General features: G+C 41.2%; 1 protein-coding gene across 4 annotated transcripts in view; it reads left to right on the top strand.

The window, feature by feature from the left end:
* Positions 1 to 13,175, top strand: part of pam (peptidylglycine alpha-amidating monooxygenase) — a 140,875-nt gene that overhangs the window by 59,716 nt on the left and 67,984 nt on the right. For all 4 annotated transcript variants that reach the window (XM_038970032.1, XM_038970034.1, XM_038970033.1 and 1 more), the window contains 4 exons: positions 1,063 to 1,111; positions 10,051 to 10,118; positions 12,455 to 12,535; positions 12,746 to 12,822. In XM_038970032.1, coding sequence (XP_038825960.1) covers positions 1,063 to 1,111; positions 10,051 to 10,118; positions 12,455 to 12,535; positions 12,746 to 12,822 — 275 coding nt within the window. The remainder of the gene's footprint in view (positions 1 to 1,062; positions 1,112 to 10,050; positions 10,119 to 12,454; positions 12,536 to 12,745; positions 12,823 to 13,175) is intronic.

Raw genomic sequence — 13,175 nt, 5'->3', positions numbered from 1 at the left:
GATAATGGTGTAGTTGTTACCGTAAAACTTCAACTAAACGCTGAGTCTCAAATCGCCTGTCTCTTTTAGTAGCTGGGCAACTGCACAGAATTCAGCAAATAAATGCCGGGTCTAAATGGATTGTTTAGCAGGTTACCATGAAGGTTTAATGTTTGATTTGTTACGTTAAATAATTCAGTACTGACTCAACAAGTGATGGCAATCATCCTTTTTTATCGGCAGTAAGAGACGGCTAGCCATTGGCTGCTAACAATTGAGAGCTACTAGCTAACTGGCAAGCACAAAAACAGTCAATAGCTTTGGGAGTGAACTGTAATACCTGCTGTGTAGTCACAGTCAAAGAGGAGAATAATTATTCAGTCAAGGAAAGTTTTTATGTATTTTTTTAAACATTTTTGTAAATGGAGGCACACCAAGACAAAATAAGTGTGACACAGTGTGTAAATAATAACACATTAGTGCAGGAAATTAAGAAGTTGATTAAAATGCTGGACATGAATGCTGGAATTTAAACAATTAACTATGCAAATGAGTGCTCTCTGGGGAGTACAGATGTGTGTGTTGTGTGCCTGCCCACATGTATTAGAATGCAGACCAGCTTCTCAGGATTATTGTATGTTAATAGGCAGCTCCAGAAATAACCCCTATGGTATTGCTGTGTAGCCACAGGGGCAGGAGCTCTGGGGCTACAGCTAGCCGCCGCGGCGCTAGCTTACTTCAATGGGCTTGTCCGGTGTTTGCTTAAACCCCCCTGTGTAGACATGGCTAGCATATTGGGTAGGAGGGGGGACGACGACGACTCAAAAGGTGTCCTAAATGGCACCCTATTCCCTAAATGGTGCACTACTTTCAACCAGAACCCTATGGGCCCTGGTCCAAAGTAGTGTACCGTGAAGATAATAGGGAGCCATAATAGTGCTGTAATTGAATAATGTATTACGGTGCTTTACAGTCGTAAAGGAACACCTGCAGTAGAGAGTGAATCGGACTGGGCTTCATCAAAACAGCATTCTGTTTCATTCGTTAATTTGTTGTCGGCTAATTGCACGTTTTTTGTTTCAGACCACCATAGAGATTGCTCAGGACTTACCTTACGAATGACTTCCAAACCGTAAGTATTATATCAATTACCTGTAGTACATTTCCATATTTACAGGAAATACTATGTAATCATTTACTGTAATTTATAACCATTGTATATGTCTGCAGCTTCGCAGGCTAGTTGGTTTGGGTTGGGACAGACACAAACAACCCAATTTGGGTGATTCATTCAGTTGAACAGAGAGAACATTGTACTTGTATTGGGTTGCGTCCCAAATGGCACCATATTCCCTTTATATTGCACTACTTTTTAACATGGCCGATAAGGCTTTTGTCAAATATAGTGCACTACATAGGGAATAGGGCCCCATTTGAGATCCCTGGTGGGCAGCATCATAAGTGTGATGTGAGTGGAATGATGTCCAACCCAACACTTTGTATTGACCCCCTTATCTGAATTAAAACAACGGATGAAACGGTGGATAAATACTAATAAAAAAGTATGCTATTTATGAAGAAAAAAAGACTAGGATTTATTATAGGCATTGTTTGAAGCTAAAATCTCCCTACCGTCATCTAAGCCAATATGAAGCAAATCTAGTTGAAAATGAGAAAATCAACTTGATTGGAGGTCATGGAACTGTCCGTCCGTTACCGAGAACCACATATATGATTTTTTAACAGGGTCGTTAACAATTTAGTTTTGAGAGTATTTCTTGTGCCTACCTAGCTCAAATTCTAGATGTCGGATTAAAACGAGACTATACAGTCCATAAAGTGACCATTGGACTTGACTAAATTTGTAGGTGCAACAGTTTATTACATTTATAATTTATCGATCTCACATGCTCATTTCTGACCATTAAGAACCAACAATGTGCTACCTTTTTGTAGCATTTCTGACCATTTTAATTAGCTAGGTAGCTAGCTAGCTAACGTTACTTAGCTAATGTGTGCTTGATTGTACAAAGTCCAGCAGCTAGCCTCTGTAGCTAGCTAGCTAACACCAGTCAGCTGAACTCTAGCTAGCTAACTAGCTAGCTAACAAACAGGCAAAGAAAGGTAGCTAGCTATTTTTGTTTATGGAAGGTTTGTTACACAAATAACTTCAGCCATTAGCGAGTTAGCTAGTTAGAGCCAGACAAAAACAGCTGAAGCTAGCTAATGATAGCTAGTTCATGTCCAAATCCCAGTCCTTTCCACAAAACATAGCTAGCAAGCTAACATACATCAGCTCAAAACCAACCCCAAACTTTGGACAAATTGTCATGCTGCTAACTTACTATGCATGCAATGGGCTTTTGCAACACTAACTAGCTAGCTACTCCATAGTCCAGGCAACAGTAAGAGCTAGCCACATGTCACTGTCAGACAGGACACAACTCAAACTGCTGAGAATTTGTTTTGCTATCTGACGTTTACAGAGCCTCCTGACTCTATTGTGCACTGACTGCGGTGTGCAAGTGCATGCTTGCTAGCATAAGAAAAACTCACCAGTTTAACATCCATAATACATTCCAGTATGCTCCTTCTCCTGTCTTCATAATTTTTTTAAATCATGTGTGCTGATCAACAGTGCCAAACTAACAACTCCATTTGTTGGATATCTTTCAACTCTGCCGTGCACACCTGTGTGAAGCTAGCCACAATAAGGATTAGCCACAATAGTGGAATTTGCAGTCAGCCTTCAAATATAAGTCCCCCATTTGAAAGTGATTCAAACTGATACAAATAGTAGAAAGGGGGATACCTAGTCAGTTGAACAACTGAATGCATTCAACTGAAATTTGTCTTCTGCATTTAACCCAACCCCTCTGAATCAGAGAGGTGCGGATGGCTGCCTTAATCGACATCCATGTCTTCGGCGCCCGGGGAACAGCCATATTTGGACTAGATTTAAAAAAAACAAAAAAACATTTTAAGTGAGAATTGGCATTGGTCTGAAGCCGAAAAAGAAACGAAATTCAGATGAGCACCACAATGCCTATTCCAACCGTGATCTACCAAGGTTTTCCAGCACAGGGCTTTGACATACTACAGTAAGTATTGTACTACAAGCTATGTGTAAGCAGGTTGCTTAGAAACATTTTGAAGTTTGTGGAAATATGACTTGAATGTAGGAGAATATAACACTAGATCTGGTCGAAGAAAATACAAAGAAAAAAACTGCCGTTTTTTTCAACCACCATCTTTGAAATCCAAAAGAAAGGTCCCTGTTCCAGCCATCACTCTGGTTGTAATTCCAATGGTGTCCACAATATGGCAGCAGTGTATGTGCAAAGGTTCAGATGGATAACTTGAAGTATGAGCGAACTACTTGACATTTAGTGTAAAGTCACCCAAATCGTGCAAATCGTGAAGGAGACATTTGCATTCATATGACATTTTTCTGCAAGAATATCATCAAATCTGTATACTTGGACTTTGATTTAGCTTTTACAGTATTAGTAGACATATCATAAGTTCAACATTTGCAAAACAACCAGTTTTCATAACTTCATAACTAACTTCATAACTCTGAATATTCTTATAAGTTTTGTCCAAAAGGAAAAGGCATGCTGTCATACAAGGTTAGTAGCTACATTTTACGACAGATAGCCCAGCTCATTGGCTATCTAGCTAGCTTTTTTGACCCCAATTGGTGCTTATTTGACAAAGTTAAAGTCATTCAAGTGAAGACCGCCCACGTCATCGGCGTGCCATGAAGGAGTCGCTCTCTGACCAAATATGGTGTCCTATAGGATATACTACACCCCTAATGATATAGTGAAGTCTTGTTACGTTCTAGGATCTCTGAGGAATACATACGGACGTGATTTGACTGGTTGAAACAACGTTTAGGGTTAGATTTTCAAAGATTCCTTTCTTTGCAAATTGAACGAGTGGAAAAACAAAATCGATTGTGCACGCTATATGGACCTTTTTATGATATGAAAAAGGATTTTATCTAACAAAACGACACTTCATGTTATCTCTGGGACCCTTTGGATAATAAATCAGAGCAAGATTTCAGCATGTAAGTACACATTTCACCTTCAGAGGTGAATTTATCAAACCTATCGTGGTGAAAAAAGTGTTTTGTTGTTAGGAGCTCACCTCAAACAATAGTATGGAATTTTCTTGCAGTAATAGCTACTGTAAATTGGACAGTGCAGTTATATTAACAAGAATTTAAGCTTTCAGCCGATATAAGACACTTATATGTACCGACATTTGTTGTTTCTCTAAAATCTGTGATGGTGACACAAGGCGCTGCATGATTTACAACTGTCCCGTTGACGGGACGCCGATCCCTAAGAAGAACTTGTATGTGGTACAAATCACATTATTGTGTGGAAGCACACCCTATAATAGTATTAATTAAGCTGTTTGAGAAGGTTTAAATCCTAAGCAACCTGCCTACACATAGTCTGAAGTACAATACCAACATAGCTAATGTAGTAGGTTAATGCTGGGTGCTGGAAAACCTTGGTAGAGCATGGGTGGAATAGATATTGTGGTGCTCATCTGAATTTCCTTTCTTTTTCGGCTTCAGACCAACCAGACCATTCTCACTTAAATCGTATATATATATTTTTTTTTATTTATAAATAGTTTCTGTACCCGGTGCTGTCAGAGAGAAATGACATTATTGAAACGGGTCATTGACCTAAGTTAAACGTATTGTACCGTTCCTCTGAGTGATCTACGTTAAACGTATTGTAGCGTTCTACTGTTTCCTCTGAGTGATGGAATAAGAGGTGGCTGATGGATAAAGGTGCCGGCTGCGGTCCGCTTCCTCCTTTATCTCCATACTCCAGTTTCACTCCACTGCCATACTACTGGATGGGCACATTTATTGTCTGTAGCAGTCTGTCTCCATTCTGGCTCAAACTAGAGGGAGTAATGTCTATCTATGGCAGTGGTTCTTAACCTGGGTTCGATCGAACCCCAGGGGTTCGATCGAACCCCAGGGGTTCGGTGAGTCAGTCTCAGGGGTTCGGCGGAGGTCAAGACACACATCCGACTCATATGATTCGTGATGACACGCCCCGCTTGGCCATCATTGGCTGCAGGTGATCACGCTACATCGCTTGGCCTATCTGTGCTGCAGGGAATTTGGTGCGCTCAGTAGTCGACTTGTGACTGTCGTGATGGTACGTCTTGTGATTTCTTTCTTAATATTTTAATCCCTTCATACTTACTATGTCGAGCAAAAAAAGAAAGTGGTCGGACGAATATGTACAATATGGATTCACATGTATAACGGAACGTGATGGGAGTCAGCGTCCTAACTGCATGATTTGCAATGCCAAGTTGAGCAATTCTAGTCTAGCACCGGCAAAACTAAGAGAACACTTCCTTAAGCTGCATGGAGATGGAAAATACAAGAACACAACGCTCGCTGAATTCAAGGTGAAGAGAGCCAGATTCGATGAAAAGGATACTCTGCCTGTTCTCGGCTTTGTACCCATCAACAAACCGATCCTCACAGCATCGTATGAAGTTGCTTACCTGATCGCAAAGCAGGGCAAACCACACACCATTGGTGAAACACTCATAAAACCAGCTGTGTTGAAGATGGCGAATATCATGCTGGGAAAAGAGGCTAAAGTTAAGTTATCCCAAATTCCTCTTTCAAATGACACCATCAGCGACAGAATAGAGGACATGAGCAAAGACATCTTGGCTCAAGTAGTTGCAGATCTGATTTCAAGCCCGGCAAAATTCAGCCTTCAACTCGACGAGACCACAGACGTTTCCAATCTAAGCCAGCTTGCTGTATTCGTGCGCTATGTGAAAGACGACGTGATAAAGGAAGATTTTTTATTTTGTAAGCCTCTTACAACAACAATTAAGGCAGCCGATGTGGAGAAACTTGTGGATGACTTCTTCAAAGACAACAATCTTTCGTGGGATATGGTTTCTGCAGTTTCTTCGGACGGAGCTCCAGTCATGCTGGGAAGAAAGTCTGGTTTTGGTGCGCTAGTGAAAGCCGATGCACCACACATCATTGTTACGCATTGTATTCTGCACAGGCATGAGTTGGCAACAAAAACCTTGCCTCCAAAACTGGCAGAAGTATTAAAAATTGTAGTGGAATGCGTGAACTATGTGCGAACTAGTGCTCTGAGGCACCGCATCTTCAGTGAGCTGTGTAAAGAAATGGGCTCTGAATTCGAGGTACTTCTGTACCATTCTAACGTTCGGTGGTTATCCCGGGGACAGGTGCTGAATCGTGTTTTTGCCGTGCGTGTGGAATTAGCCCTGTTTTTGCAAGAGCACCAACATTGTCATGCAGATTGCTTCAGAAATTCTGAGTTCATTCTCATTTTAGCGTACATGGCTGATATCTTCGCAGCTCTCAATCATCTCAATCAAAAGATGCAGGGCGGTGGAGTCAACATCATCGAAGCGGAGGAAAACCTGAAGGCTTTTCAAAAAAAGCTACCGTTATGGAAACGACGAACAGAGAACGATAACTTCGCAAACTTTCCCCTGCTGGACGACTGTGTAAGTAAGATCGAAGATGTATCTGGAATCGGAGACATTTCTGTACCCGCGGAACTGAAGCAAGCAATTGCCACGCACTTAGATGAGCTTGCAAAGTCTCTCGACGGATACTTCCCTACAAGAGAGTCATATCCAGCATGGGTGAGACAGCCGTTCACGTTTAGTGTTGAGACAACAGATGTCAATGATGAATACCTCGATGAAATCATTGAAATTCAGCAGAGCCAGGTTCAACAGCAACTCTTCAGAACAACAACGCTTTCAACGTTTTGGTGTCAACAAATGGTAACGTACCCTGTTATTGCTAAGAAAGCTCTGGAGATTTTCATACCGTTTGTTACAACATATCTTTGCGAGCAATCCTTTTCGAGGATGCTGGACATAAAAATGAAGAAAAGGAACAGACTTTGTTGCGAAAATGACATGAGAGTGGCACTTGCCAAGGTGAAGCTGCGCATTTCTGAACTGGTCTCTGAAAGGCAACAGCAGAAGTCACACTGATTTGCAGTAAATATTAATTATTATGTTTTTGTTTTTGTGTGAAAATCATGTTTTGATGATTTTGTTCTTTGAACACACGGTGTTGATGTTGATGCACGGTTCATTTTGTGCACCAGTAAAATATATACGTATGTTTTGAATTTGAAAAAATCATATTTTATTTTTCCAATTAAGAAGGGTTCGGTGAATGCGCATATGAAACTGGTGGGGTTCAGTACCTCCAACAAGGTTAAGAACCACTGATCTATGGTGTCCTGGGCATAACAAATTATAGCAGTTTGTTGCCATTCTGGCTCATAAGATAGGTTTCCATCCAATTGGCGACAGATTTTCATTCTAAGATCTGCATAAAAGCAATGTTTCCCTCCAGAGATGTTTCCATCAAATGTACTTGTTGCCGATAAAAGGCTGTGCGTGATGACGTAGTGCACATAAAAATAACTTTTGCGTTTAAATTCCCATTTACCGAACACAAATATAGGTTGAATGGGTTTCTATCAATACAAGTTAAATGGGTTTCCATCAATACAAGTTAAATGGGTTTCCATCAATACAAGTTAAATGGGTTTCCATCAATACAAGTTAAATGGGTTTCCATCAATACAAGTTAAATGGGTTTCCATCAATACAAGTTAAATGGGAATCCATCAATACAAGTTAAATGGGAATCCATCAATACAAGTTAAATGGGTTTCCATCAATGCAAGTTAAATGGGTTTCCATCAATGCAAGTTAAATGGGAATCCATCAATGCAAATTAAATGGGAATCCATCAATGCAAGTTAAATGGGAATCCATCAATGCAAGTTAAATGGGAATCCATCAATGCAAGTTAAATGGGAATCCATCAATGCAAGTTAAATGGGATTCCATATCCATCAATGCAAGTTAAATGGGTTTCCATCAATACAAGTTAAATGAGTTTCCATCAATACAAGTTAAATGGGAATCCATCAATACAAGTTAAATGGGAATCCATCAATACAAGTTAAATGGGTTTCCATCAATGCAAGTTAAATGGGTTTCCATCAATGCAAGTTAAATGGGAATCCATCAATGCAAGTTAAATGGGAATCCATCAATACACGTTAAATGGGAATCCATCAATGCAAGTTAAATGGGAATCCATCAATGCAAGTTAAATGGGAATCCATCAATGCAAGTTAAATGGGAATCCATCAATACACGTTAAATGGGAATCCATCAATACAAGTTAAATGGGAATCCATCAATACAAGTTAAATGGGAATCCATCAATACAAGTTAAATGGGAATCCATTGCATTTTCAACTCTACTGATGTTTTTTCCACTATAAATGTTGCATCATATAGCGAATGTGCCCACTTTGGTCTCTCCAGCCAAAACCTTGCAGATACAGTGTGGGTATAGCATACATTATGAGATGATTATGGATAAGAGGGAGATCATTTTTAATTGTCAAACGACAGCCAAGCATTGATCATCATGTCACCAGAAAAAGACCCTTGATATTTATTGGAAAGGAGCATCAGGCTCATCACGGTGCACTTTCACCACCCTGTGAAGTTCATCATCATGTATTTAATCTGAAGCCCAATAAACTGCATGCTTTCCAGAGTCGTAGTGAGAAGACCACACAACATATCATCGCTTGACTCAAACTGTACTTCGATATGATTGTTATTATATCAATATTTGCGTATAAAGACGTTTCCACTGCCACTTCTCGCATTATTAATTTTACAGACACAAAAAGATCCCACCTTCTCGAGAGTATTTTGTTTTGTCAACATTTGGAAGTTTATCGACATCTGGCCTGTCATGACATTTTTATCCAACATGTACTTTACTTGGATAAAAAGGTTGAGTACAGCAGAAATGTGCTTATTTTAACCCTTTGATTAACATAATCCATTTGTTGATCAGATCCAAGTATAAAGACACTATAAGTGTTTTCAAATCGAATGTTATTTGTCACATGCGCCGAATACAACAAGTGTAGACCTTACAGTGAAATACTGACTTACAAGCCCTTAAGCAACAATGCAGTTTTAAGAAAGAGAAGTGTTAAGTAAAAAAATAGATAAGTCAAAAATTAAATAATTAAAGAGCAGCTGTAAAATAACAGTAGCGAGACTATATACAGGGGGTACCGGTACAGAGTCAACGTGCAGGGGCACCGGTTAGTCGAGGTAATATGTACATGTAGGTAGCAGCAGCATAAAGGGGGGTGGGGGGACAGTGCAGATAGTCTGGGCAGCCATTTAATTAACTTGGTGTTCCGGTACCGCTTGCCGTGCGGTAGCAGAGAGAACAGTCTATGACTAGGGTGGATGGAGTCTTTTGACAATTTTTAGGGCCTTCCTCTGACACCGCCTGGTATAGAGGTGCTGGATGGCAGGAAGCTTGGCACCAGTGATGTACTGGGCTGTACGCACTACCCTCTGTAGTGCCTTGCGGACGGAGGCCGAGCAGTTGCTATACCAGTGATGCAACCAGTCAGGATGCTCTCGATGGTGCAGCTGTAGACATTTTTGAGGATCTGAAGACCCATGCCAAATCTTTTCATTCTCTTGAGGGGGAATAGGTTTTGTCGTGCCCTCTTCATGACTGTCTTGGTGTGTTTGGACCATGATAGTTTGTTGGAGATGTGGACACCACGGAACTTGAAGCTCTCAACCTGTTCCACTACAGCCGCGTCGATGAGAATGGGGACGTGCTCAGTCCTCCTTTTCCTGTAGTCCACAATCATCTCCTTTAATCACGTTGAGGGAGAGGTTGTTATCCTGGCACCACACGTCCAACCTAACGTGATACTATACACCCTGTTTAATGTCAGTATGAAACGGACTTCAGATCAGTGTCCGCTAACGTGATACTATCCACCCTGTTTAATGTCAGTGTAAAACTGACTTCAGATCAGTGTCCACTAACAAACTATCCACCCTGTATAGAGTCATTGTAAAATCATCTCACCATCCGTTGAATCCAGATCAGTGTTTGACTTAGCCTCTTTGTCTATTCTCTTTCCACAGACAGCCCTTCATTGCTGGCATGTATCTGATGATGTCTGTGACCACCGTCATCCCTCCAGGAAATAAAGGTATGTTGTGTGTGTCTGGTTGGGTGTCTGTCTGTGTATCTGTTTTTGTGTATCTGTCTGTGTCTGTGTGTCTGTGTGAGTTCAGAGAGGCACTCCACTCACTGTGTGCAGCACAATGCTTGTCCAATCCCTCTCCCTATTACGTTGTCAGGGACATACATTCTACTTCTGCTCTTGACTTCTTCCACCGGAAAACATTTATTTTGTAATTACAAGTCAGTGGGACATGGGAATGGGGGAATTTATCACTTTGTGATAGCTAGGCCCCCGCCCTCCCCCCCATCTGGGTAATTTGCACAAATGTATTTGTGTTGTCATTAGTCCAGGAGGTAGTAACAGTAGCTCTTTTCTTTTCTATGTGGTAATGGCTTGTAAAGCTTGGGAGCTATTTTGAACCAGTTTTTTTGTTGTGTAAGTATCACATTTATCCGCAAGACATCAGCAGCAGTTATGGAAAAATACCAGCGTATCATGTAGGCTAAGTGATGCACGATGATGTGTTTTCCCTTTTACTGGTTTCCTTTTCCTGTTTTGTAAATGGACGTTAAATGGGTGTTTCGCTAATGTTTTCTCATTGCATTGGTACCGGAGCACCCAAGTATAGGACCAAAAGGCTCTTTAACAGCTTCTACCCCCAAGCCTTAAGACTGCTGAACATTTAATCAAATGGCTACCCAGACTTTTTACATCGACCCCGCCCCACTCCATTTGTTTTTACACTGCTGCTACGCACTGTCAATTATCTTTAGTCACTTTACCCCTACCTACATGTACAAATTACCTTGACTAACCTGTACCCCTGCACATTGACTTGGTACCGGTACCCTCTGTATATAGCCTCGTTATTGTTATTTTATTGTGTTACTTTTATAATTTTTTAAAACGTTAGTTTATTTGGTAAATATTTTCTTAACTCTTTCTTGAACTGCATTGTTAGTTAAGGGGCTTGTAAGTAAGCATTTCACGGTAACGTCTACACCTGTTGTATTCGGCGCAAGTGACAAATAACATTTGATTTGATTTGATTTGCTAAGCTGCCCTTGAAATATACTACATGACCAAAAGTATGTGGACACCTGCTCGTCGGACATCTCATTCCAAAATCATGGGCATTAATATGGAGTTGGTCCCCCCTTTGGTGCTATAACAGCCTCAACTCTTCTAGGAAGGCTTTCCACTAGATGTTAGAACATTGCATCGGGGGCTTACTTCCATTCAGCCACGAGCATTAGTGAGTTCTGGCGCTGATGCTGGGCGATTAGACCTGGCTCGCAGTTGGCGTTCCATATCATCCCAAAGGTGTTCGATGAGATTGAGGTCAGGGCTCTGTGCAGTCCAGTCAAGTTCTTCCACACTGATCTCAACAAACCAATTTTGTATGGACCTCGCTTTGTGCACGGGGGTATGGGTCATGCTGAAACAGGAAAGGGCCTTCCCCAAACTGTTGCCACCAAGTTGAAAGCACATAATCGTTTAGAATGGCATTGTATGCTGTAGCGTTAAGATTTCCCTTCTCATCAGACCATTATTCCTCCTCCACCAAAATGTACAGTTGGCACTATGCATTGGGGCAGTTAGCTTTCTCCTGACATTGCCAAACCCAAATTCGTCCGTTGGACTGCCAGGTGGTGATGCGTGATTCATCACTCCAGAGAACGAGTTTCCACTGCTCCAGAGTCCAATGACGGGGAGCTTTACACCACTCCAGCCGACGCTTGGCATTGCGCATGGTGATCTTAGGCTTGTGTGCGGTTGCTCGGGCATGGAAACCCATTTCATGAAGCACTCGACAAACAGTTTTTGTGCTGACGTTGCTTCCAGAGGCAGTTTGGAACTAGGTAGTAAGTGTTGCAACCAAAGACAGACGATTTTTACGCGCTACGCACTTCAAGACTGGGCGGTCTCGTTCTGTGAGCTTGTGTGGCCTACCACTTCGCGGCTGAGCCGTTGTTGCTCCTAGACGTTTCCACTTCACAATACCAGCACTTACAGTTGACCGGGGTCAGCTCTAGCACAGCAGTAATTTGACGAACTGACTTGTTGGAAAGTTGGCATCCTATGACGGTGCCAGGTTGAAAGTCACTGATCTCTTCAGTAAGGCCATTTTACTGCCAATGTTTGTCTATGGAGATTGCATGGCTGTGTGCTCGATTTTATACACCTGTCAGCAATGGGTGTGGTTGAAATAGCCACATCCACTAATTTAAAGGGGTGTCCACATACTTTTGTATATTTAGTGTATGTGTATTTTCTGTATGCTGATGCAGTTGTTGAATAGACCATTTCAGATTAGTCATCTGGCCTATTCATCTGTGTGTTTTTGATTCCTTCCACAGTTACAAACGCAGACGTGGCTTGCACTTATAACTCATATCCCATATACCCGTTTGCCTTCAGAACCCACACACACAAGCTTGGTAAGCAGCAGATTTCATACGTTTCTTATTTTATGAGAAATCTGACTAATTTCTTAGCAAATTATCATGCAAATGCCAGAATTGCTGCATCAAAATCAAGCATTTTTACCTGCATATATCGCGAAAACACTGATTCTATGACAGGTCATTTGTTTTCTACTGAAGTAATCTTAATTGATTCCTAATTGGTTTTGCCGTCTCCTATCCCAGGACAAGTTGTCAGTGGTTACAGGATTCGAGACGGGAAGTGGACTCTGATTGGACGACAGACTCCTCAGTTACCACAGGTAGGTGTCTGGCCATGTCGCAGTTATCTCTGCTCCCTGCAAAAGTGTACACTTGTTCATGTCCCTTCACTGATTTCAAAGGAAATGACTGGTGTGAGAAATATGGTGGAAACTCCCACTAGCCCATGCCTTCACCAATCCAATGTCTTAAGACTTGTGGGGAGTAGTGAACAAGTGCATCAGATATTATTGCAGGGATTTTTCTGTCATTGTGCTCCAAACAGTGTATTAAAAAAAAGAAGCTGGATAAACGCTTATCTAAAAAAAGCTTATCTAAACTTAAACCAGATATGTAGAAAAGTTAATGTAGCTCTATTATTTTTTATGTTATACTCTTAGAGAATAAACAAACT

Source organism: Salvelinus namaycush, chromosome 31 (assembly GCF_016432855.1).
Source record: "Salvelinus namaycush isolate Seneca chromosome 31, SaNama_1.0, whole genome shotgun sequence".
Taxonomy (NCBI): Eukaryota; Metazoa; Chordata; class Actinopteri; order Salmoniformes; family Salmonidae; genus Salvelinus; species Salvelinus namaycush.
Note: the sequence above shows the minus strand (reverse complement) of the source record. Positions and strands in the feature narration are given on the sequence as shown.